The sequence below is a fragment of the Sus scrofa genome, chromosome 6 (genome assembly GCF_000003025.6).
Source record: "Sus scrofa isolate TJ Tabasco breed Duroc chromosome 6, Sscrofa11.1, whole genome shotgun sequence".
Taxonomy (NCBI): Eukaryota; Metazoa; Chordata; class Mammalia; order Artiodactyla; family Suidae; genus Sus; species Sus scrofa.
The window spans coordinates 13,368,622-13,395,253 of NC_010448.4; the positions used below are offsets into that span (position 1 = coordinate 13,368,622).

The 26,632-nt window shown below is 44.2% G+C and overlaps 1 protein-coding gene and 1 long non-coding RNA gene across 2 annotated transcripts; one reads left to right on the forward strand and one right to left on the reverse strand.

The window, feature by feature from the left end:
- On the forward strand, positions 17–22,723 carry DDX19A (DEAD-box helicase 19A). Its single transcript, XM_003126869.5, has 12 exons — positions 17–197; positions 2,957–3,005; positions 8,832–8,882; positions 10,849–10,984; positions 14,262–14,354; positions 16,375–16,477; positions 16,854–16,968; positions 18,032–18,209; positions 18,555–18,792; positions 19,937–20,099; positions 20,579–20,770; positions 21,202–22,723. Exons 1-12 carry the CDS (start codon positions 141–143, stop codon positions 21,261–21,263), a joined length of 1,437 nt encoding a protein of 478 aa, XP_003126917.1. The 5' UTR covers positions 17–140; the 3' UTR covers positions 21,264–22,723.
- Positions 21,867–26,144, reverse strand: LOC102163267. The gene is made up of 2 exons (XR_297376.3): positions 25,683–26,144; positions 21,867–23,052 (listed from the first exon to the last, which is right to left on the reverse strand). It is a non-coding gene; the product is annotated as an uncharacterized LOC102163267 (long non-coding RNA).

Below are 26,632 nucleotides of genomic sequence, written 5' to 3' on the forward strand. Positions count from 1 at the left end.
GGGCGGTAACTGACGTCACCTTCGCGCACCGCCGCTTCCGGTCCGCGAGAGTGTGGTTCTCGCGCTCCAGAGGATTAAAGTCTGGTGTTGCTGCGCTTGCCGTGGTTGTTTTCGCGTGTCGGCCTTCCAAGTCCGGGACAATGGCCACAGACTCGTGGGCGCTGGCTGTGGACGAACAGGAAGCGGCTGTGAAGTCGGTTAGTGTCTTCAGCTCCAGTAGGGGCGAACGTGACAGGGTAATAGGGCCCAAGCAAACCCTCTTTGGAGTCCAGGGAGCTCCCTGAGTTGGGCAGGCCCGTGGCCCACACACCCCTAAGGTTTGCTGTGGGGAATCTTAGGCCTGATTTTCGGCTAAGGCTGAGAGACTCATATGGAGCCTTTTCTCTTGATCTGTGCCAGTTAAAGACTTTCATCCTATGGCAAATCTATCCCTGGTAGTATGCTCTTTCCTGCATTGCACATTCTTCTAAGTGAGGATTGTAAGGAAAAGGCACATTTAGATGCTGATTCTTTTTCATGTGTTTTCGGAGTGATTCTGTGCTACTCTTACTAACGTTTTTTAGATGTGTGCTTAATACTGTTGGCATTTTGTAGCACTTTGCAGAATAACAGATTCAGCTTTATATTTAGTGTTTCGATCTGTTGCAAACGTTGGGGGAAGGCACTACAAAATTGTTTCATTGGTGTATGAAGTGACGTTTAATGTCATTACTGGATCTTTGATTAATGAAAGTCCATTCAACGGGAAAGTAATTATAGTTTAGAAACTGTAACTTTATGTTCTTATCTCTAAGCTACATCTGTTTAGTGGTAATGGACTATTGATTTTAAGAATACAGGGTTGTCTGATTGTTTTTGTTTTTTGTAGTCTGAAATCTTATGTAACCTTTTAATGTATAAATTACATTTCTTCTCCAGTCATCCTTTATTGCTTTGGGAGGATTTTCAGTTTCTCAGCAGAAAGTTGAAATGGACTAAATCCAGGAAAGAAGCTTTCAGTCTCGTTAGGAAGGCTAGAATGTGAGAAGTGCTGTGAAAATGGTGAGAAAAATATAATAAATGAACTCTGAGTGGGGAGAGAATGTTTATGAGTAGGAAAATCAGAGAAATTCCTTGTGAAGAAGTTTACGTTTGTGCTGGATAGTAGAGAATAATTAAGATGGAAATGAAAGTAAACAGCCTTTTAGAATGCACATAAGTGCTGGACTTCCATAGAGAACAGAAGTCAGAACTCATTTTTGCTGCAGCTTAAGGCTATTGGGTTGTAGTAGGAAAAGCGTAGAAAATAATGTAGAGAGTGTACTCTGGCCCTTAACTAAGAACTTAAAGAGGACAGCCTTTATTTGGCTGGTTTGGGATTTTTAAGGATACTGACAAGTTTGGATTTGAGAGCTGGCAAGATTTACTGGACTGCAAAGAATGGAATATTAGAAGTGATATCTAAAAGAAAGGAGATAATTGTGGAAGTTACTCTAATAGCCTGGAGATAGAGGGCCAATATTGAATGGTGAAAGTGAAGGTGAGGGGATAGATTCAAGATATAATTGTGGAGGTATAAAGATTTAGAAAAAAGAAGAGAAGGGAGATAAAGGCAAAGATTATTGTTTTCAACCTGGATCCCACAGGTGGTATTAATAATGTTCTAATAACACGATTGGAGGAGTGGGAGGAAGGGCAGATTTGATATGTAGAGTGATGAGTTCAGGTTTGGCTGTTGTGAATTTGAGGTAAGAAGGACAACTTGGTAAGTACCTGTGTTGGGAGTCACCAGGAGGTATCTAGGTTCAGTGATTTCCTAGCGGGGTGGGGGGGGGGGTTAGGGCAGTGAGCTTACAGGACCCAGCATGTAAGTATTCCCAGCTATGATTTATTACAATGAAAAGCAACATTAGCAAAAAGAAAAGGCCCATGTTGCAAAGTCCAGAGGCAACCAGGCACAAGCTTTCAGGAGTCCTCTCCCATTGGAGTCACAAACTCCACTTAATTCCTCTAGCCACAGATTGTAACAATACATATGAGGTGTTGTCAGGGAAACTTATTAGGGACTCAGTGCTCAGGGCTTTTATTGAGGGCCCATCACACAGTCATTCTTTGCCTAGCAGGTGCCAAAATTCCAGACTCCCAATAGGAAAGATGTCATCATGAACCACATGTTTTTATAAACATAGTGAACCCCTTAGCAGTTCTGGGGATGGTAGGAGGCCTCTCAAAATCCAAGTAGCCAGGGGCCAGCTCTGCAAGCTGACTTCCTGAGGATAGCAGTCATACCTGCTGTGTTAACTCTTTTCTGTACAGTACCCATCAGGCATATATGGAAGTGTGGCACTGGAGTTCAAGAGGAATCAGGTCAGATGTACAAAATTGACAGCCACAAATAAATCGAAAAGTAGCATATAGGATATAATTCTGTACTCTAGAGTTTAAATCTCATATTAGCACCAGATCTTCCGTAAAAGACAGTTGACTGAGAATTGGTTTCAAATCTTTTTAAACCTACAATCCTAATGTAGTTGTGGTATTATGGCTAACACAGATATAAACATACTTGGTGTCTGATTTTAACCGCTCTGCTTATTGGGTGGCTGGTGTAAGTTGATGTTTTAAAACATTGTTTCCTAGTAGTTGGGTAAGACCGTCCCCCATTTTTTTATTTTAGACTTGTGTACATTAGCTTAATAAATGCACTTGACCCCTGAGCAGTTTGGGGGTTATGAGCCCCCAACTCACCCTGTAGTCAAAAATCTCCAAATAACTTACATTGCTCCTCCGTATATATGGTCTCAAATCCTCGGATTCAGCCAGCTATGAGTTGAGTAATACTGTAGTATATATCCACGAATAAGTGGACCCTTGAAGTTCAGAACTGGTGTATGAAATAGAAAGGATCAGTTGTAATTCTTGGTATTCAGTTACCATATATCTCTGCTCTTAAGTGTTTCCTTTTATTCCCATTCAGATGAGTAATTTGCAGATCAAGGAAGAGAAAATCAAACCAGATACCAATGGTGAGTAACTACAAGCTACATGTGCATTTCTGCTCTGCGCTCTTAGTGACAATGTGGAAAGGAGCTTTCATTTAGCATATTTGCCACATGTCAGCACCTGATTTGAAAGCAAGTAAATTCAGTTTCATTACTGATCAGGATAGATTAGTTTTCCATATTTTACCTGGCTTCTGACTCCTTAAAATCAAGACTCTGGAGTTCCCGTCGTGGCTCAGTGGTTAATGAACCCAACTAGTAACCATGAGGTTGCGGGTTTGATTCCTGGCCTTGCTCAATGGGTTAGCGATCCAGCATTGCAGTGAGCTGTGGTGTAGGTTGCAGACGTGGCTCAGATCCCATGTTGCTCTGGCTGTGGTGTAGGCCAGCAGCTGTAGCTCCAATTAGACCCCTAGCCTGGGAACCTCCATATGCCGCAGGTGCGGCCCCTGAAAAGACAAAAAGACAAAAAAAGAATCAGGACTCACTATTGGATTGTACAGTCACTGTTCACTTAAAAATGTTTACGTTTTTTTATTTAGGTTTTTTTTTTTTTTCCTTGACTTTTTAGGGGCGCACCATGGCATAGGGAAGTTCCCAGGCTAGGGGTCGAATTGGAGCTGCAGCTGCCGTCCTACACCATAGCCACAGCAACACCAGATCCTTAACTCCCTGATCAAGGCCAAAGATCAAACTTGAGTACCCGTGGGTACTAGCCAGGTTTGTTACCACTGAGCCATGACAGGAACTCTCTAATTTAGTTTTTTGAAAGGTTAATCTGGGTTCAAATTTCAGAAATTATAGGCAGTTGAAAGGCCTCCTTCCTATCCTGGATCACCATTTACCCAGATTCCACTCCCCACCTGTATTAGTTTGCTAGAGCTTTTGTAACAAAGTATCACAAACTAGGTGGTTTAATAACAGAAATTTATTGTCTCAGTTCTGGAGGCCAGAAGTGTGAGATGGAGGTGTCAGGTGGGTTAGTTCCTTCTGAATGTTGTAAGGAACAGTCTAGTCTGTGCCTCTTCCCAGCTTCTCATGGTTTGCTGGCCATCTTTGGCATTCTTTGGCTTGTAGGAATCTCTGCCATCAACACCCCAGTCTTGGCCTTCATCTTCACGTGGTGGTCTCCCCGTGTGCATATCTATGTCCAGAAGTCCCCATTTACTTATTTATTTATTTATTTTTGTCTTTTTGCCTTTTCTAGGGCCGCTCCCTCAACATATGGAGGTTCCCAGGCTAGGGGTCTAATCGGAGCTGTAGCTGCCAGGCTACACCAGAGCCACAGCAACACCAGATCCGAGCTGCGTCTGCAACCTACAGCACAGCTCATGGCAATGCCAGATGCTTAACCCACTGAGCAAGGCCAGGGATCGAACCCGCAACCTCATGATTCCTAGCCGAATTCGTTGCCATTGTGCCAGGATGGGAAATCCCTAACCAGTCATCTTTTGACAGATGGTTGGTTGGTCACATTCTTTTGCAGTTGTAAGCAGTGCTTCATGGCACAACCATATGTGTATGCAAATATAAATTACCCCAAAATGGATATCCATGGTCAAAGGTATATGCATTTGCAGTGTTTATCACTATGTTCACAGTACCCCATCAGTAAAGCATGAGAGTGTTTCCCTATAGCCTCACCACAAAATATTTCATCAAAAAATCTCATAGGTAAAAAGTGGTAGATCAGTGTAATACATTTTAATTTGTGTTTCATGAGTAAGTTTGAATATTTTCATAAGTTTAAAGGAGTTTGTATTTCTTTTTCTATTAAGCTTTTTGTCTTTTTTCTAAATACAGAGAAATTCATACTCTAAGATTGTGATAGGGAGTTCCCATCATGGCTCAGTGATTCACAAACCCCGACTAGTATCCATGAGTACGAGGGTTCAATTCCTGGCCTTGTTCAGTGGGTTAAGGATCCAGCATTGCCGTGAGCTATGCTGTAGGCCAACAGCTGTAGCTCCCCTAGGCTGGGAACTTCCATGTGCTGCAAGTGCGGCCCTAAAAAAATATACATGTGGTGATAGAAGTTATCAGTACTTCATATTTTAACTCCAGTAGAAGCTGCTAATGCTTCTACCAGTTTTGTTTGTCTTTTGACATTTTTCTTGTGTATTTTTGCTCTGCAAACATTTTTACATAGCCAGATGTTTCAGTCTTTTACATGATTGTGTCTGGGTTTTGAGTCAGTTTTCATAGTTCAGTCTTTGATCCTTTTGGAATTTTTCGTGGTATGAATTGTGAGGTTTGGATACAAAGTGTTTTCTCTAGAATGTTTCACCTTTTAATTTCAAGATGGCTATAATTTCTTTCATTGCCACTTTTGTAATATTTCATTTTTTCTCTCTAGTTTAAGATCCACCTATCCAGTATACTAAACTCTGTTTTCTCATCTATCATATCAAGTTTCTTTCACATATTCATGTACCAGTACCATGTTCCTCATTGCTGGAGTATTATGACATGCTTTAATATCTGTGAGTGGGGACCCCCACTCAGTGATCTTTTTAGAGTCTTCCTGGCTTTTCTTCCCTATTTTCCCTATGTATTCTTCTTCTTTTTTTTTTTTGGCTGTGCCCATGGCATGCAGAAGTTCCCAGGCCAGGGACTGAACCCAAGCCACAGCAATGACAACTCTGTCCTTAATCCACTGCACCACCAGGGAACTCCTCCATATGTATTCTTTTAGAATCAACTTGACTGTTATAAGAAAAAGAATCTTAGCATTTCTTCTGTGACCATGTTGCATTTATAACTTAACATCTGTGGGCTACTGAGTTTATAAAAATTATGCTATGTCTTCCCATTTTTTCCAAATCCATTTTTGTGACCTTTAGGTTTTGGGTTTTTTTTTTTTTTTTTTTTTTTTTTTTTTGGTTTTTTGTTCGTTTGTTTGGGGTTTTTTGTTTTGTTTTGCTTTGTTTTGTTGGCCATGCCCAAGCTTTCTGGACCAGGGATCAAACTTAAGCCACAGTAGTGACAACACTGAATCCTTAATGACTAAGCTACCAGGGAATTCCTTTAGGAATATTTTAATGACCATAGGATGTGTGATATTCCCTCTTTCATTTCTATTACTGGTGGTATGTTCTTTCTCTTATTTATGAGTCTACCTAAAGACTTAAAATTTTTGTTTTTCTTTTTTAGCTTTTCAAGGCAGTATTAATTTTCTTCAGTGTTTGTCTTTTATGTCATTGATTTCTTTTTTTCTTTTTTTGCTTTTTAGGGCCACACCTGCAGCATATGGAGGTTCCCAGGCTAGGGGGTCAAATCGGAACTGTAGCCGCCAGACTACACCACAGCCACAGCAACACTGGATCTAAGCTGTGTCTGCGACCTACACCACAGCACACAGCAACGCCAGATCTCTAACCAGCTGAGCAAGGCCAGGGATCGAATCTGCATCCTCGTGGATATTAGTTTTGTTGCCACTGACCCACAACAGGAACTCTGGTCATGGATAATTTAGAAGTGTGTTGTTTAATTTCTAAATATTGGGGGGTAGGTTCTAAATATCTTATTAATTTCTAATATAACTGGGGTGTTTTTTTTGGGGGGGTTGTCTTTTTAGGGCCATGGCATATGGAAGTTCCGTGGGTAGGGGTCAGATTGGCGCTGCAGCTGCTAGCTATACTACAGCCACAGCAATGCCAGCTCTAAGTTGCGTCTGCAGCTTAAGGCAACTCTGGATCCTTAACCCACTGAACAGGGCCAGGGATTGAACCTGCATCCTCATGGATACTTGTCAATGTTTGTTACCACTAAGCCACAGTGGGAACTGCTATAATTGCATTTTGATCAGAAACCATCAAATATCATTCTGCATTTATGGGGTATAGTGTCCGCTAAATGTCAATTAGGCCAATGTTATTGATAGTGTTGCTCAGATCATTATATCTTGATTTTTTGTTTCTTTGCTTTGTGGTCTAGTTCTTTCAATTGTTGAAAGAGAAGTGTTAAAATTTCAAACTGCAATTATGGAATAGTCTATTTCTCTCTTTAATTTTGTCAGTTTTGGCCTCTGGTGTTTTGTAGATCTCTTGCCAGGTATATGACATTTATTTCTCTTGATAATTGGACCCTTTTATTTAAAATATCCTGCTTTATCTGGTGATGCTTTTGGTCTTAAAATCTGCATTACTTGAGCCACTCCAGCCTTCGTATGCTTAGTGGTTACATGATGTATCTCTTTCCATCTGCTGACTTTCAGCTTATTGCTGTCTTTTTTTTTTTTCTTTTTAAATGGCCACACCCATGGCATGCAGAAGTTCCCTGGCCAGGGATTGAACCTTTGCCACAGTAGCAACCTGAGCCACTACAGTGACAATGCCAGCTCCTTTACCTGCTGTACCACAAGGCAACACCTATCTTTATATTTAAAATGTGCCTCCTGTAGGAGTATAGTCTGTAAAATCTTTGAATCATTGTGTTGTATACCTGACACTAATATACTACTATAAATCAACTATACTTCAATTAAATAAATAAATAGTAAGGTGTGCCTTTTGTAGACAGCTAATAGTTGGATCTTGCTTTTTTATCCATTCTAATGATCTGTCTTTTAGTTGCAGTATTTTATCCATTTACATTTAATGTAATTATTGATGTGCTTGGGTTTAGGTTAGCTATTTTTCTATTTGATTTCTGTTTGTCCCCTATTTTGTTTTTCTGCCCCTTTTCCTGCCTTCTTTTGGATTGAGTTCCATTATTAAACTATTTATGGATTTCTTAGCTTTATCTCTTTGCATTATTTTATGAGTGTTTTAAAGTTTTCTTCATATAAGTCTCACATTTTTTTATAACTAGTCTAGTTCCAGTTGTGGCATTTTATGTTTTTAGTTGCTCTTATAAATATGATTTTTTTCATTTATATCTGTGTATTTATAAAAGCTACTGCTCTCTGTTTATTTTGTACCTAGCTCTTTTATTTTTTACTGAGATGTTTTGTGGTCTTTTTTTTTTTTTTTTTTTTTTTTTTGCTGCCCCACAGCATATAGAGTGCTCAGGCCACTGGGCAAGGGGTCAGATCTGAGCCATAGTCTCAACCTAAGCCTCAGCTGCAGCAATGCCAGCTCCCTAACCCACTGTGCCAGGCCGGGATCGAAGCCACGTCCCAGCTCTCCCAAGACACTGCCAATGCTGTTGCACCATAGTGTGAGCTCCTGTAGTCATTTTTAAGTTGATACTCTTAGTCCTTCGGGTTTACAATCATATATTCTCCACAAAGTCATCATTTTATTTCTTCTTTTTAATACATCTGTTTTCTTTCTCATTTGTAATTTTGTCTGCTACCAAAACGCTGTTGTTTTGGTTTTTGGTTTTTGGTTTGTTTGTTGGTTTTTTTTTTTTTTCCTCTTTAGGGACCCACACGTGGCATATGGAAGTTCCCAGGCTAGGGGTCCAATCAGAGCTATAGCCACCGGCCTACACCACAAACACAGCAACAGAGGATCTGAGCCGAATCTGTAACCTACACCACAGTTCACGGCAACACCGGATCCTTAACCCACCGAGCAAGGCCAGGGATTGAACCTGCGTCCTCATGGATACTAGTTGGAATCATTACCACCAAGCCACAATGGGAACTCCCAATGCTGTATTTTAAATTAGGATAAGTAAATCAGCAATGACATATTTTGATCACTTTGAAGTCAGCCAGTATTTTTAGAAACATGAAATTTTCTTATGCACTAAACTTCTTAGGAATGAAAATCTGTTAAACATAAAGAAACACCAAATATTTATATTTTGATCACTTAAATAAGGTTTGATGTTTATCTTAGCCAGTCTTTTGAGTGGATTGATACTTGCCTTTCTGATTATGATAACTGTTTTCTTGTGTAGGTGTTATCAAAGCCAGTTCCACTCCAGAGAAAACAGATGAAGAAGAGAAAGGTAACTACTCTTTGAAACCCTATAGCAAGAAACATAGCATCACCCAAGACATGAAACGCCTCTCTGGAGTCAGAGGCACTCTGAGTTACAAGGACAAGGAGATGAGAGGAATCAGCAATGAGATTGAGATCAAAGGAGAAGCCAAAGAGAGTGGTAGCCTAGAAACCAGAAGAAGGGAGTGTTTCAGAAGTAGGGAGTAATATGTAAGTAATGAGTTGGTTAAGAGAGCTAAAAATTGACCATTTGGTTGATTTATTATTATTTTTAATTTTTTTCCATGAAATATTTCTTTCTTTTTTTTTTAATTTTTATTTATTTATTTATTTATTTTGCTTTTTAGGGCCGTACCAGCGGCATACGGAGGTTCCCAGGCTAGGGGGCAAATTGGAGCTACAGCTGCTGGCCTTTATCACAGCCACAGCAGTGCAGGATCTGAGCCTCATCTGTGACTTACACCACAGCTCACAGCAACGCCAGATCCTTAACTCACTGAGTGGGGCCAGGGATCAAACCTGCAACCTCAGGTTTCCTGGTCGGATTTGTTTCTGCTGCGCCACAATGGGAACTCCTCATTTGGTTGATTTAGAGTGTAGGAATCACTGATGAGCTTGGAAAGGGCTATTGAGGTCAAGTGGGGAGGTTAAATTTATTTTTTTCTTTTTAGGGCCACATCCATGGTATATGGAAGTTCCCAGGCTAGGGGTTGAATTGGATCTGTAGCTGCCAGCCTACACCACAGCCACAGCAATGCTAGATCTGAGCTGCATCTGCAGCCTACACTGCCGCTTACAACAATACCAGATCCTTAACCCACTGAGTGAGGCCAGGGATCAAACTAGCATCCTCATAGACACTATGTGGGGTTCTTAACCCGCTGAGCCACAATGGGAACTCCCTGAGGTTAAATTTAACAACCTATTCAAGGAGTTCCCTGGTGACTCAGTGGGTTAAAGATCCAGTGTTGTCACTGCTGTGGTACGAGTTTGATCCCTGGCCTAGGAACTTGCACAAGTGGCAGGCATGGCCCAAAAAAACCTATTTAGTATATATTCCGTAGAGAAGGGGAGAAGAGGAAATGGAGATGTGAGTATATACAGCCCTGTCAGGGAATGTTCCATAAAGAGGAGCAGAGCATCGGGGAAGTAACTGGATGGGGACATGGGGTAAAGAAGGAAGGAGATTATGATGGGAGTTGTTAAAACATACACACATGCTTGTGGCAGTCATCCAGTCAAGGGGGAGATGGGTCATTGCTGGGAGAAATATCTTTGCTGGCAAGAGGGATGGGGCCTTTTGTACAAGTAGGGGGTTAGCCTCCGGGGCATAGCTGTCCATCTTCAGTTACAGCAGGGAAGGTGCAGAGCATGCACTCCAGCGCAGGTAGGTGTGTCTGTTGTCACAGCAGTGTGTGAAGATGCTTCTGATTTTGTTCATCTCTCAGCGAAGTGAGTAGCAGGGTCATCAGATGAGTGAGAAAGTGGAGGGGTTAGGCGTGGAAGAGAGAAGTGTGGATGGGTGGCATGTAGAACTGTAAAGACTTGCCAGGCAACTTAAGGCCTGCTTGAGTCCAGCGGTCAAGATCTGGGAGTTCCTGTCGTGGCACAGCAGAAACAATCTGACTAGGAACCATGAGGCTGTGGGTTCAATCCCTGGCCTCGTTCAGTGGGTTAAGGATCTGGCGTTGCTGTGAGCTGTGGTGTAGGTCACAGAGATGGCTCAGATCCCATGTGGGCTGTGGTGTAGGCTGGCAGCTGTAGCTCCGATTAGACCCCTAGCCTGGGAACCTCCGTATGCTGTGGGTGCGGCCATAGAAAGCAAAAAAAAAAGTTTCAAGACCTTAAGGGTGTGATTGTGTTTTCCTCCCCCCTTGCTGGGCCGCCCTAGTGTGGGTGCAGACATGGGGAGAGAGGTTTCCAAGGGTGGGGTTTGCCTGAAGTATAAAGGTCTACTGGTTTTTTGCTGACAGAGGACAGAGCTGCCCAGTCCTTACTCAACAAGCTGATCAGAAGCAACCTTGTCGATAACACCAACCAGGTGGAAGTCCTGCAGCGGGATCCCAACTCCCCGCTGTACTCAGTGAAGTCCTTCGAGGAGCTTCGACTGTGAGTATCCATTTCTTTGAACAGCTATTCCTTGCTAGTCCCTCCTTTGTAAGATTTAGCTTTTCTGAGGTCTTGTGGAAATTTTATGTTCTACTTTTATTTTTTTTAAATCTTGATGTGTTATTTCCTTTCTTTGACTAGTTGATAATTCACACGATTCAAAAGTTTAAAAGTATGAAAAAGTGATGGTCTCCCTCCCATCCTTGTCTCTCAGCTACCCAGTTCTCCTCTTGGTAGGGATTTTTAAATGCCGCAAATTTATTCATCATAGCTGAAAGTCTTTTTTCTTTTATGCTCTTAGAACTTTCAATAAAATATTGGCTGACAGGTGATTTCTGGATGTCAGGAACATTTCTTATTAGGTAAGCCCTTTTGTTAGACTATAGGGTTTACAGTGTTAAGAACAGTTAATCTGCTTTTATAAAATCTGTCCAAAAAGCCTGTGCAGGATTCCCAGTACCTAGAGTGGAAAGCAGCCTTTAGTATTCCAGAATTTTTTAAAAAATCCGGAACCCAGGGAGTTCCTGTTGTGGCACAGTGGAAACAAATCTTACTAGGAACCATGAGGTTGAGGGTTCCATCCCTGGTCTCGCTCAGTGGATTAAGGATTGGGCGTTGCCTCGAGCTGTGGTGTAGGTCGCAGACAAGGCTCATATCTTATGTGGCTGTGGCTGTGGCTGTGGCTGTGGCCGGCAGCTGTAGCTCCGATTAGACCCCTAGCCTGGGAACCTCCATATGCTGCAGGTATAGCCCTAAAAAGCAAAAAAAAAAAAAAAAAAAAGCCCAAACTCAAATCCAGAACCCAGAATTAAGGAAGTCTTAAGGGTGCACATTTATGGTACTTTGTCCTAAGAATGACTTCTAACTTGTCCTTATTTATTTTATTTTTTTTATGATTGCACCTGTGGCTTATTAAAAGTTCCTGGGCTAGGGATTGAATCTGAGTCACAGCTATGACCTGTGCCAAAGCTGTGGCAGCACCAGATCCCTTAACCCACTGTGTCGGGCCAGGAATTGAACCCGTACCTCCACAGTGGCCTATGGTACTGTAGTTGGATTCTTTTTTTTTCTCTTTTTCTTTTTTGGCCTCCTTGCCCCATATGGAGTTTCCGGGTCAGGGATCAGATCCCACCTGCATTTGCTGTGTACGCTGCAGCTGCAGCAATGCTGGCTCCTTAACCTGCTGTGCCAGGCTGGGATTAAACCTGCATCTTAGTGCTCCAGAGATACTGCTGATCCTGTTGTATCACAGGGGAAACTCAGATTCTTAGCCCAGTGCTCCACGGTGGGAACTCCAAACATGTCTTTATTTTAAACATGTAATTTCGTACCAAGTTTTTTGTTTACTTCAGTAAGTTAGTAAAGAGGTATTTACGGGTCATTGGTTTATGTACATGACACTGTGCTGGGTGCTATGAGTAACACAAACCATAATATCATTCTTGCTGCCTACCAGGACTCAAATAATAGAAAAGCTGTGAAAAACAAAGTGCTGGATGAAATGGATTCCTTGCCTTTATTCAGCAAAATCTATCTTATGCCCTCTGTGGGCAAATTGGGGCCACATTCCTGCCAACTTTTGCCACTGCTTTAGAGTAAGAGACACCTAAAATAGAGCTGGAGTTCCCACTGTGGCACAGTGGGTTAAGAATCTGACTGCTGTGGCCCGGGTTGCTGCAGAGATGCAAGTTGCATTTCCAGCCCTTAGAGTGGGTTAAAAGGGTCCATCATTGCCTTGGCCTGGGAACTTCCATATGCCACAGGTGCGGCACTTAAAAAAATAAATAAAATAAAAACTAAGATAAAAGAGGTAACAAGAACCAAATCAAGTTGTTAATGAAGCAATAACTAAGAACAAGGTTTTTAAAGTTTGGCTTTTTCAATATATTCAGGAAGTTTTACTTTTCTATGTGTATTTTCTCTGTCAAGGGTGTTTTTTTCAGCAAATCTGTCATCTCTGTTTCTGTTCATAAACTGTCAGGGCAGCTAGATGTGCTGTGACAGTTTGCTTTTCCAAGTATTGGTGTTTTTTTTTTTTTCCTAAGTTCCTTTCATTTAAGACCTGGACCTCTCAGGTTAACCAGTGATGAATTCCTCTTTGAAAAAGCAAGTTCTTTCTGATTTAATTGTTAGTAGCCAAAGGAAATGAACAAAACCTAGGTCACCTAATACACTTGGTCTCATTTGTACTGAAAAGATCTTCAAGATAAAAGAAAAATAATGAGCCACTGAAAGTTTTTGGATCACTGAGTCCTCTTTTAGTAGTGACTTTTGTTTCCTTGGCAATCAAACCAGAATCTGTTAAGCTTCATATCCTTTTCTTCCAAATGGAAGTATGTTACTTTTCCAAGTTCTTTGTGTCTGAAAACCACCATGTGCCAGAAGAATTGCCTTTTAGAGAGCGTGTAAAACTGTAAGGAAGGCTTAGAGAACAGTCTTTACTTGGTTTGACTTTTCTCAGAAACAATCTGGTGTGATTTTTGTTTAACGTCTTGTCAATTTAGAGGTAGCAGAGAGCTTATTGTAAATGTGCTATAATTGTAAATCAGCAATAATGGAAAAAATAAAAAGCGTAAATAAATGTGCCGTAAGAGCAACTTTAACTGATAATTGTTGTGTATCTATTTATACAAGAAGTTGGTGCTTCTCTAGTCTTGATTTTGACTGGACATACTAAGTAATCTGACCATTTGTGAAGTTCAGTATAATACTGAATTCCTTTTACCTATTTACTAGAAACTGGCTAAATCCGTTTTCTACCTCTCCATTTTCCTGAGTTCTTGCACAACTGGCTCTGGAAGGCCCAGGGAATACAAAATGACTGGCTCAATTGGAGCATCCTCAAATGAAACCAAAATACCATTCTCTAAAGGGACTTCCTTATCTTAGCACTATAGTAAGCAGCGTTTATTTTTAGATATATCTTTTATAATTTATTTTATTCTGTGAATTAATAAGTACCATTCTTACAGTATCCAGGGAATGCTTGTCATCCAAGGCCAATGAAATCTGTGGGTCTCCTGAAAAGATGAATTTCTCCAAGAAAGGAAACTAGCCTGGATTTTATAAATTGCATAATAGTTTCAGATTCTGACTTGGTAGAGGAAAATGTTGGTTTTGTTTTGTTTTAGATATATATTTTTAAGGCATGGGAAAATATATATGACAGAGATAGGCAGTATTATTCTTTAGTAGCTATAGAGAAAAATAAAATTCTAGGCCCTTCAAACAATTTCAACAACTAGGAATCCATCCTTTCTCTCCCTGGCCTCTTTAGGAAACCACAGCTTCTCCAGGGAGTCTATGCCATGGGCTTCAATCGACCATCCAAGATACAAGAGAATGCATTACCCATGATGCTTGCTGAGCCGTAAGTATACAGACCCAGTGCACCTCTTCAGAATTGAGTTTAATGTCCTCCACCAAGAGCTGTAGTGTTCTTGAGCACAGTATGGGCCTTTAGAGGCAACATGCTTCTACAGGGAAACAGCTTGGACAGATGCAGAGAGAGTCAAATGCAATTCAGTACAGTTTCTACTCTTTCCACTTAATAAGAACTGATACAGTTAGTGCTGTTATTTTGTGCAGGTTTTTTTTTTTTTTTTTTTTTTTTTTGTCTTTTGCCATTTCTTGGACTGCTCCCGCGGCATATGGAGATTCCTAGGCTAGGGGTCGAATCGGAGCTGTAGCCACCGGCCTACGCCGAGCCATAGCAACACGGGATCTGAGCCGCGTCTGCAACCTACACCACAGCTCACGGCAACGCCGGATCGTTAACCCCCTGAGCAAGGGCAGGGACCGAACCCGCAACCTCATGGTTCCTAGTCGGATTCGTTAACCACTGCGCCACGACGGGAACTCCAGGAACGCCTTTAAAACTATATTTTAAAAAATAATTTTGGCCCTCAAAACGCAAAAGCAAGAAAAAAATTTTTTTTGAGATTTTTGAGATCTGCAAAAAGGTTTCAGGAGCAATACCAGGAACACCTCAGTAACCCCATCCTGCCGAGAGAGAGATAAGCTTTGTTATTCTAGCTGACATTTGAAGCCCCCGTGTAGCTCTCTCCATTCTCAGCCCCCTCCCCCACACAGATGAGTGTCATCTTGAAGTGGGTGGTCATTCTTTCATGTTTCTTTATCCTTTACTGCATATCTGTGTGTTCCTAAGGATCTAAAGGGTACATATCTTTAAACCTGAGATAAATAGTATCATACTTTATATAAAACGTTTTTCATTCAGTTTTTTTTTTTTTTCTGCCAACTCACAGCATATGGAGTTGCCAGGGTCACGGGTCAGATCCAAGCCGCAAATACGACCTATACCACAGCTGTGGCTATGCTAGATCCTTAACCCATTGTGCTGAGCCAGGGATCAAACCTGCATCCTAGTTCTTCCAAGACACCACCAATCCTCTTGTGCCACAACGGGAACTCCTATCATTATTATTATTATCTTTACTGATATAATGCCACCTATTTCCACAACATTGGGTTACATGAAGCAAAATGTGGACGTTCCCTCTAAAGCATTTGACTTGGTATCTTAATACTTTCCATAAAAGATGAGACAAGGTAATGCACAGAAGCAGCCACGTCCTGGAGACACATTATGGCTCAGCAGAAAATGTCCCAGGGATTTGTCTGGGTAGATCTTACTCTGCAGTCAATTTCTATGGGCCCCCTGGGGTTGCAAAACTAGGGCACTTTACAAGGAAATCAGTGAACTGTGAGTGAAGGGATGGTATTAGAAGAATGAGTAATGCTAACAAAAAAGAACTGCATGATGGTGAACTGGCTATGCTAGAGTCTGAGGATTTCTTTGTTGAGCCTATCTAAAGGAATCTTCATTTCCCTAATACTTAAGCAGGTTTTTAAACAATATATAAAAAATTATCATTGTGCTCAATGTAGAAAACCTGGATAATAGGAAGTTCCTATGTGGCACACCATATTAAGGATCAAGCGTTGGCGCAGCTGTGCCTCAGGTCATAACTATGGTATGGATTTGATCCCTGGCCCAGGAACTTCCACATGCCATGGGTGTGGCCAAAAAATAGAAAAAGAAAACCTGGATAATAGATGCATAAAGAGGAAAATTTGGAGTTCCCGTCGTGGCACAGGATCCAGAGTCGCTATGAGCTGTGGTGTAGGTCGCAGACCTGGCTCGGATCCTGCGTTGCTGTGGCTCTGGCGTAGGCTGGCAGCTACAGCTCCCATTCGACCCCTAGCCTGGGAACCTCTGTATGCCGCGGGAGCAGCCTAAGAAATGGCAAAAAGACAAAAAAAAAAAAAAAAAAAAAAACTCCTATGCATACCACCCAGAAAGAACATTTGGACAGTTGATTTTTTTTAACCAATATAATTTTCATTTCTGCTCTTCCTTGATTCAGCCCACAGAACCTGATTGCCCAGTCTCAGTCTGGTACAGGTAAAACAGCTGCCTTCGTCCTGGCCATGCTCAGCCGGGTGGAACCAGCAGAGAGATACCCCCAGGTGAGAGCTGGGGAATCCTGGGGCCTTGGCTGGCTTGAACTGAGAAGGGCAGCGCCATCAGGTGGGGTTTGAGGAGGGTGCCCCTGGAGGAGCCTGAATGCTTCTGATGCCTCAAAGTTGCTCACGCAGAGCCCAGTAGCACACCAGGCCCTGATGTGGGTAGAATTAATTTGGAAGCAGCACCCTTAAACAGTGGCTTCTGAAGGCATCTGCCAAGCCAGGGAAGGCTCCATACAGAAGGCTACCATTTGCAACTGACAAGTGGGCCTGGTTGCCTATTCAAGTGGTAGTGACATCAGTATACTTGTTGCTTTAGAGCTTGTTGTCTGTTACTACGAGGCTCTCCTAAATTCATCCTCTGTGATCTGCCTGTCAGTGTCTGTGCCTCTCCCCGACATATGAACTGGCGCTTCAAACAGGAAAAGTGATTGAGCAGATGGGCAAATTTCACCCTGAACTAAAGCTTGCTTATGCTGTTCGAGGCAATAAATGTGAGTATGCATTAGTAATTTTGTTAGATGGCTGTATCATTTCAGCTCCCACCAGCTAGAATTTAAGAGTAATACGTTTTTTAAATCAAAGAGAACTTGGGAGTTCCCATCGTGGCTCAGTGGTTAACGAATCTAACTAGGAACCATGAGGTTGCAGGTTTGTGTTGTTTTTTTTTTTTTTTTTTTTTTTTTGGTCTTTTTGCTATTTCTTTGGGCCGCTCCCGCGGCATATGGAGGTTCCCAGGCTAGGGGTTGAATCGGAGCTGTAGCCACCGGCCTACGCCAGAGCCACAGCAACGCGGGATCCGAGCCGCGACGGCAACGCGAGATCGTTAACCCAGTGAGCAAGGCCAGGGATCGAACCCGCGACCTCATGGTTCCTAGTCGGATTCGTTAACCACTATGCCACGGCGGGAACTCCAGGTTGCAAGTTTGATCCCTGGCCTCACTCAGTGGATTAAGGATCTGGCATTGTCGTGAGCTGAGGTGTAGGTCACAGACGGGGATCGGATCCCGATTTGCTGTGGCTGTGGCGTAGGCTGGCAGTTATAGTTCTGATTAGACACCTAGCCTGGGAACCTCCATATGCCACGGGTTCGGCCCTAGAAAAAGACACACACAAAAAAAGTAAATCAGAGAGAGCTTGTACCTAGAAAAAAATGTCTACACAATTAGAATGTCAAACAAATCAAAAAATCATTGGGCCAGTATCCTAGGACTCAGATCTACCACTTTACAAGGAAATCAGTGAACTGTGAGTGAAGGGATGGTATTAGAAGAATGAGTAATGCTAACGAAAAAGAACTGCATGATGGTGAACTACAGCAGACGATAGGAAAGGGGAAACTAACAATCAGGGTGGGTACACATTTAATCCTGAAAACAATGCAATGGGATAGGTGTTGTTAAACCCCTTTTATAGAACACAAAACTTTTGGGTAATACTCCTATGTTTTGACATCTGGAATTAACTTCTTCTAGCTGTGGAAGAATCAGCAAGGCTTTGAGTTCCACAACTGGTTTAGCTATGGAAATACTCACGGAAGACATCTTGTCTCCACAGTGGAAAGAGGTCAGAAGATCAGTGAGCACATTGTCATTGGCACCCCTGGGACCGTTCTGGACTGGTGCTCCAAGCTCAAGTTCATTGACCCCAAGAAGATCAAGGTGTTTGTTCTGGATGAGGCAGACGTGATGATAGCTACTCAGGGCCACCAAGACCAGAGCATCCGCATCCAGAGGTAGGAGCTCTTGGGCCAGGAGGAACTTCTCCTCGGCCTCCTGTTCTGCAGCCTCTTCTCCTTTCACTTCACACTCCTCTTCTTGCTCCAGCTAGGTGCTTACTGCTTTCAGGGGCATCCGGTTTGAGGCCCATTTCCATGTCAGAAATGACCATACCCCCAGCCTGGGCTGAGGAAGGAGACTTAGGGGACTCCTAACACCACCCGGCCCTGCCCCACACCTGCTCCTCGATGTGCCACCCTCCTGGGGACGTAGATCCCCAAGCTGGGGGAGGCTGTGCTCCTGTTCCTTCCAGAGAAACGCTCGGTCGGGGTCATGCCCAACACCTGGGCCCTCCCTTGCAGGATGCTGCCCAGGAACTGCCAGATGCTGCTTTTCTCTGCCACCTTCGAAGACTCTGTCTGGAAGTTTGCCCAGAAAGTGGTCCCAGACCCAAATATCATCAAACTGAAGCGTGAGGAGGAGACATTGGACACCATCAAGCAGTATTATGTCCTGTGCAATAACAGAGACGAGAAGTTCCAGGCCTTGTGTAACCTGTACGGAGCCATCACCATTGCTCAAGCCATGATCTTCTGCCATGTGAGTAGCACCAGCAGCAGCAGCAGCAGCAGCAGCAGGAGGGAGGGGCCTGTGGGGGGTGGAGCTCCATGAAGGGTGTGGCCCCGCCCCCTGCCTCTCTGCTGGATGGAAAGGAAATGGTTTGTGATGAAGATGTAAAAAACAGTTTCTTAGCATTCTGAGGTATATGCCAAGTCTAAGCTTAGAGCCCCGTGGACTTTATATTATTTGTAGGTTATATATTCGAAAACACAAGTGAATTAACTGATATTTGTAGAAAAAAAGAAACTAAACAAGATGGTTAGAAAATTAATAGAAAAGAAGTAACTTTCCAATGTCAAACACAAACACATAGACCTGTTTATAATAGCCAGAAATTTTCTTCAGGAATAAGTACTTAAGATCACTGAAGAAAACATCAAAATGCTGTTAAGGGACTCAAGAATAAGATAGCTCTTAGCTCTGATACTGGAATACTTGTAAATTAAAAAAATTTCTTTTAGGAGTTCCCTTGTCACACAGTGAATTAAGTTGTTACTGTTATGGTTTGGGTCACTGCAATGGCCTGGGTTTGATCCTTGGCTCTGGAACTTCCATGTGCCATGGGTGTGGCCAAAAAATTTTAAAAATTAAAAAAATAAAGTCAGTTGTTCATATCAGGACACCTCCTTTCTTGAAGAGACCAGGCTAATAGTAGTCTTTAGAATTTCTCTGATTTTTCTCCCCTTGGTATTACGTAAAAGTTCAGAGATTATCACCCAGGTGACAGGTTACTTTTATATCACATCATGTTCACAGTTTTAGGAAAGTTAACTCTTTACTGCTAAGTTTTAGTAGACTCTTCAAGATCAAAAATCTTTTCTTAATGGAGTTCCCATCGCGGCTCAGCAGAAATGAATCTGACTAGTATCCATAGGGATGCAGGTTTGATCCCTGGCCTTGCTCAGTGGGTTAGGGCTCCCGAGTTGCTAAGAGCTGTGTTGTAGGTCGCAGACGAGGCTCAGATCCTGCATTGCTGTGGCTGTTGCCTAGGCCGGTAGCTACAGCTGCAATTCGATTCCTAGCCTGGGAACCTCCATGTGCCGTGGGTGCAGCCCTAAAAAGACCAAAAAAGGTTTTTTTCCTTAAGATACTTTTCACTTTTCCAATGTTTTCTCCCTCCCAGACCCGCAAAACAGCGAGTTGGCTGGCTGCAGAGCTCTCAAAAGAAGGCCACCAGGTGGCTCTGCTGAGTGGCGAAATGGTGGTGGAACAGAGGGCTGCAGTGATTGAGCGCTTCCGAGAGGGCAAAGAGAAGGTTCTGGTCACCACCAACGTGTGTGCCCGCGGTGAGCACAGATTGTGTGCGGCTCTGCCCGGCTCAGGCTCAGGGTAGAGCGAGAGATCCCCCTATGCGGGGCGCTCCGGTGGTTTGGGGGAGACCCCGTGGGCTTGGGGGCGGCGGCGTTTTCTCGGAGAGCCTGTCTGGATTCCCTCAGCAGATGAGGACTTTCACAGAAGCCAGGCGTCCTGACCGGGTGGCTCTTTGGAAGGGCACCTGCTCCTCTTGGGGCCCCAGCAAGGCTTTAGCTGCTCTCCAGATGCTGGTATCCAGCCGAGGCTCTCTGACTGACTTGGCCTTTGGTCAGCACCTGCCGAAGTTCGGTCCTCTCCCTGGGGGCTCTGCGACCTGCCCCTTTGTCCAAAGCCCAGAGCCGGCCCGTCCCAGACCCTCCTTCCACCCGAGGTTGGTGAGAGGAGGCCTGACGGTGGGCGACGGTGATTTCTGTCTCCCGTCCTTACTCCTCTCCCCGCGTCCTTCGTGCAGGAATCGATGTCGAACAGGTGTCCGTCGTCATCAACTTTGACCTGCCCGTGGACAAGGACGGGAACCCGGACAACGAGACCTACCTGCACCGGATCGGGCGCACCGGCCGCTTTGGCAAGAGGGGCCTGGCGGTGAACATGGTGGACAGCAAGCACAGCATGAACATCCTCAACAGGATCCAGGAGCATTTCAGTGAGTCCCCGGCCGTGTCCCTGCCGGGCCCTCACCTCACAGGGCCAAGGGCAAGGGGGCGGAGGAGGGGGGAAGGTTTCCCCGGGGCCCCGAGAGAGGCCCTTGTCCCCGTCGCACTCCTGTCCTTCCCTCCAACTCAGAAGCTCGCCAAGGGCACAGCTGGAGAGTTCAGGGCTCGGGGACTTGAACGACAGCGCCCCCCGGCCAGGCTGAGGGGCCTGGGCCTCTGACCCTCCTTGCCGTCCACGTCCCTCGCTCAGTCACCGGAAGCCTCTGGGGTTCCGTGAAGGACCACTGTGGCCAGAGGCCTGGCATGTCCCTAGGCGGGGGACCTGTTTCCTCCCTCCCTGCTGTGCTGTCCCCTCCCTTGGGGGTGTGTCTCTGTGTGTCCCCACGTTGATCTCTCTTTGAATTCTCTTTGGTTCCCCCAGACAAGAAAATAGAAAGACTGGACACGGATGATTTGGACGAGATTGAGAAAATAGCCAACTGAGAAGCTCCAGCCGTCGCTGGTGCCCGCCCTTGGCGCTCCCCCTGCACGGGACACTAGTGCTCATGGCCGAGCCTGGGCAGTCACCACAGAGACGAAGGAGGCACGGATAGCGAGAAACTACCTACCTCATTTAAATTACGTTTGGACTTGGCAAAAATTGTGCAAATGATGGGGAAGGTAGACCAAAAAGTTTGCATCATAAAAAAATGTAATCCTTTCCCCCTACCCGTCCCATTTTGTCTGTATCCGCAGTCTGTGGGAGTTCCTGGACCAGGGGTGGAGCCTGCACCACAGCAGCAGCCCAAGCCACTGCAGTGGCAACTCCAGATCCTCAACCCACTGCACCACAGGGAACTCCCCCTTGTCCCCTTTTATTTGCTTTTTAGGGCTGCACCCATGACATAGGGAAGTTCCCAGGCTAGGGGTCCAGTTGGAGCTACAGCTGCTGGCCTACACCACAGTCACAGCAAAGCGGGATCCAAGCCAAGTCTCTGACCTCAGCTCACAGCAACACCGTTCTTAACCCACTGAGCGAGGCCAGGGATTGAACCGGGGTCCTTGTGGGTACTACGCAGATTCATTTCCAGTGAGCCACAACAGGAACTCTCCCCCTTGTCCCTTAAAGCCACGGTTTTCTTCATCTTTATAATGATGTGTTCACTGTTCATAATCATTGACCAGGGGTGGTGAGACCAGCCTCCAGCCCCTGAAGAAATTCTGGAGGTATAGGCAGAGGGCAGGAGAGGCCCAGGCAGCACAGCCACGATGTCCCTCCTCTGCATGGATGGGGCATAGGTGGCAGCAGCTGAATGGCCCCCCTTCTCCATCCTTGAGATTTGTCACAGATGTCTCTTGCCCATGTCCACCTTCATTCACCTCAAATCCAGGTATGTTCCAGCTGATCTCATTTACCTGTATTCTCTGTGCAGAGGAGATTTCCTGTTTCTCCCTGTGTGAGCATCTTGGCTATTTGTGTAAACCTCCGACTGTGGGAGAAACATGAAGGTCAGTGAATTTTCAGCAGGACTGATATGGTTAGGGTGGTGACACAGGGCTGCCTTCTGCTGCAGCTGCTCTGTTTGCTCAGGTAGCTGGTGTCACAGCAGCCAGGGGACACTGGGTGATTTTCTGAAACATGTCTGGCCAGTGAGTTGACCCATGGATGTCACACTCTGCCTGGAGGCAAGGAGCAGCGTTTGAAAAGGAAGTTATGACTAAGTGAAAACTCTGATTACGCTGTTCATCCATAATAGTGGACCTATTGGTTACCACTTTAATTCATACATTGTATGAATAAGAGTGGATAAATTAGTGGTATACCCAACATTTATTACGTTCAGAAATTTAAAAATAATTATGAAACGCTTTACTAATCATGATTTGTTTTTACTTGTATTTTTCTGCTTACTAGACTAATATATATATATATATATGCTCATTAAAATGTGTGTGTGTGTGTATTGAGTGTAAGCACCCTCTGTCCCCACCTGTGTGGGATCACCATTGCTAGCAGCTCAGTCAACACGGAGTTATCATCGCCTTCTGTCTGCATCTGTCAGTTCACTTTTCTTGTACAAAAATGTGGATAGGTCTATTCATGCTCTTGTGTGACCTGCCTTTTCACTTACCTCTGTATCCTGGACATGTGACATGGATGTACCTCACTTTCAACAAGCTTCATTCCAGTGTAGAGCTGCCCCAGCATTTAGTTCATGGCTCCTAGAGATAGGCAGTGAACACCGCTCCCGCTCCTGTTAGTGCCCCATGGAGACTCACTCCGGATGTATTCCTGGAAGTGGAGTTGTTGGGTCAGGGTGGGGACGTTTAACATTTTAACACATAGCTAATGTAACCTGCCAAAAAGTGTTACCAATTTATGTTAGTGTAGTGGTAACAAAAATACCTATTATCTGCTTGCCAACCCCCTCTGTTATCAATTTTTTAAAATTCAAAACATGTAGGGATTTTTTTGGTAATTATTTACAATGAAAGGAAATCCAAGCCATTGTTATTAGATGATTAGGACTCATAGTGGATTTAACAACAGAAATACACAAAGGGTCTTTATATACCTGCTACTAGTTATCCTTCTCTGCTACACATATCAGTGGAACCTTAGTCAATATTCTTTTTTTTTTATCAATTTTTAAAACTACCAGTCTGAGTAGCAAAAATTACGTAATTGCTATTTTTTCTAATTTATTTTGGGATTTGTATTTTCTCTTTGGGGTTGCTGTCCATGCTTTTTTTTTTTTTCCCTTTTTGTCTCTTGAGGGCTACACCTGTGACATATGGAGGTTCCCAGGCTAGGGGTCTAATTGGAGCTGTAGCTGCCAGCCTACGCCAGAGCCATAGCAACACCAGATCTGAGCCGCATCAGCGACCTACACCACAGCTCATGGCAATGCCGGATCCTTAACCCACTGAGCAAGGCCAAGGACTGAACCTGCAACCTCAAGGTTCCCAGTCAGATTCGTTAACCACTGAGTTACCACAGGAACTCCCATTGACTTTCAACTTATTTGTGTCTTTTTTTTTTTTTTTTTTTTTTTCTTTTTAAATGGCCACACCCATGGCATGCGGAAGTTCCCTGGCCAGGGATTGAACCCACAACCTCATGGTTCCTAGTAGGATTTGTTTCCGCTGCCCCATGACGGGAACTCCATTGTCCATTCTTGTCTTACCATTTTGCTATTGGCTTGTCTCAATGAATTTTAGCCACCTTTCCCTTTTAAGGAAATTAGACTTTGTCATGCATGGTGGATGTTTTCCTCGTTTGTCTTTGCGAAATCATTTTTTTCATTTTAAGGCCACACTCGTGGCATATGGAGGTTCCCTGGCTAGGGATCAAATTGGAGCTGTAGCTGCCAACCTATGCCACAGCCACGCCAAATCCAAGTCGAGTCTGCTACCTACACCACAGCTTACGGCAATGCCGGATCCTTAACCCGCTGAAGGAGGCCAGGGATCGAACCTGCATTCTCATGGTTACTAGTCAGATCTGTTTCCATTGAGCCACGAAGGTAACTCCCAAGATCATCTTAAGACTGCACAAAAGTGTTTTTTTTTTTTTTTTTTTTGGTCTTTTGTTGTTGTTGTTATTGTTGTTGCTATTTCTTGGGCCGCTCCCGCAGCATTTGGAGGTTCCCAGGCTAGGGGTTGAATCGGAGCTGTAGCCACCGGCCTACGCCAGAGCCACAGCAACGCGGGATCCGAGCCGCGTCTGCAACCTATACCACAGCTCACGGCAACGCCGGATCGTTAACCCACTGAGCAAGGGGCAGGGACCGAACCCGCAACCTCATGGTTCCTAGTCGGATTCGTTAACCACTGCGCCACGACGGGAACTCCAAGACTGCACAAAAGTTTAATTACATTTTTAAGAAATCTGTGTTTTATGTCATGACTAGAAAATCCTTCCTCATCTCAGTATTATAAATTATTTGCCTGTGTTTCCTGAAGTGGCAGTTCTTTTTTTTTTTTTTTTTTTTTTTTTTTTGTATGTGTGTGTGTGTCTTTTTGCCATTTTCTTGGGCCGCTCCCAAGACATATGGAAGTTCCCAGGCTAGAGGTCCAGTCGGAGCTGTAGCCACCAGCCTACGCCAGAGCCACAGCAACGCGGGATCCGAGCCGCGTCTGTGACGTACACCACAGCTCATGGGAACGCCGGATCCTTAACCCACTGAGCAAGGGCAGGGATCGAACCCACAGCCTCATGGTTCCTAGTCGGATTCCTTAACCACTGTGCCACGACAGGAACTCCCTGAAGTGGCAATTCTTGGGCAGTAAATTTTCTACATTTTACTGGGTCTTAAAATGTTATACTGCCCTGCTCATTTGCTGTGAGCGATTAGGAGTAGGTGGGTGGCGGGGCTGTGGGGGGTGAGACTGGGCTAGTAAAGGTCCAGATGGGTTCAGAGTGAGAGAAAGTGAGTCTGAGTGTCTGTGGGGATGAGCCAGGTATGTGAGAGTGACTGCAGGTGTGCAAGGGACGCAAGCCACTAGCACAGGAAGGGTTTCTGAGAGGAAAAGGGGGCGCAAAGTTCTAGAAAGGCCAGGAACAAAATGAGGTGGGGAAGAGAGGAAGCAGTGTGAGAGGTGCTCAGAAGGGAAACGAGGCTAAGAAGGAGGGGAAGCCTGGTACCATGCCAGTATTCCAGTTCGATGACACCCACTTTGACCCAAAAACACAACAGTGATACAGAAAAAGTACAACTAGAAAACACACCACATGACTCAAAAAAGATGAATGCTTCTGTGGACCAGCAATGGGGAAAAATGCAAAGTGGTGAGCAGTACTTGAGCCTAAGTTTGCTGGGCTCCTGCCCAGGGTGCAGCAGCTGCAGGCTGTTAGGTCCCTTTTGGAGCAGAGGGGCAGGGAATCACTGCAAACAAGACTGGAACTGAAGATGGGCTCACCGCTTGGAAGGAGCTTCGCCGGCATCCCAGCTGGACAGAGACATTCAGGAAGACGTCTTCGTCTTTGGAAAGGTGGCAGGAGGGCTCAACACGCCCTGCAGCCGGTAACCCACACCATCTTGTCAACTGCCTGCCTGGTCTGTGATACCCTCTGATCACTGGAACAGCACACCTGGCTCTAAATGAGGGCCAAAGGGGCAGGGAGCCGAATGGTGCCAATTGCTAAACCCATCGGTGGACTGTGGAGAGAGAAGAAATCGAATGCTCAGACAGACCGCAAGAGGGGAAGGGAGAGGGGAACGATAAGGGTATAGGATCAAGAGATAACGCACAACGTGGCATAAAATAAATAATCTGAGTTCCCATTGTGGCTCAGTGGTAACAAACCCCACTAGTATCCATGAGGACGTGGGTTCAATACTTGGCTTCCCTCAGTGAGTTAAGGATCAAGCATTGCTGTGGCTGTGGTACAGGCTGGCAGCTGCAGCTCAGATTTAACCTGTAGCCTAGGAACTTCCCCATGCCACAGATGCAGCCCTAAAAAATGAATAAATAAATTTTAAAAAATTTAAAATAAATTTAATAAATAAATGCTCCTGGATATACTGCACAGCAGAGGGAAATACAAGCATCATTTTGTAGTAACTTTAAATGGACTTCATTTATAAAAACACTGAATCACTGTGTTTAAACACCTGAAACTAATATAATATTGTTAAATCAACAGTATCAAAACAAATTCACCCTAAATAAAACTAATTCTATGGAATGGCCTCATCAAAGGCTTGAAGTATATTTGGATGCTCAAAGAAAAAAGAATACATTTCACTGAAAAAAAGCAAGAAATGAGGTAAATTTGGATGAGAGCAGTGGTGTGCTGAAACACAAGAGGTGGCTGCTAAATCACTGTTATAGCTTGAAACTGGTCGTCCTGGGAATAATTTACACTG

Excerpts from the sequence above, each read along its gene's own strand:
- DDX19A (XM_003126869.5), top strand. The coding sequence starts at position 141 with ATGGCCACAGACTCGTGGGCGCTGGCTGTGGACGAACAGGAAGCGGCT. Across the intron at positions 16,478-16,853 it reads CAGCAGAGAGATACCCCCAG|TGTCTGTGCCTCTCCCCGAC; the intron begins GTGAGAGCTGGG and ends TCTGCCTGTCAG. Across the intron at positions 18,210-18,554 it reads CAGAGCATCCGCATCCAGAG|GATGCTGCCCAGGAACTGCC; the intron begins GTAGGAGCTCTT and ends CCTCCCTTGCAG.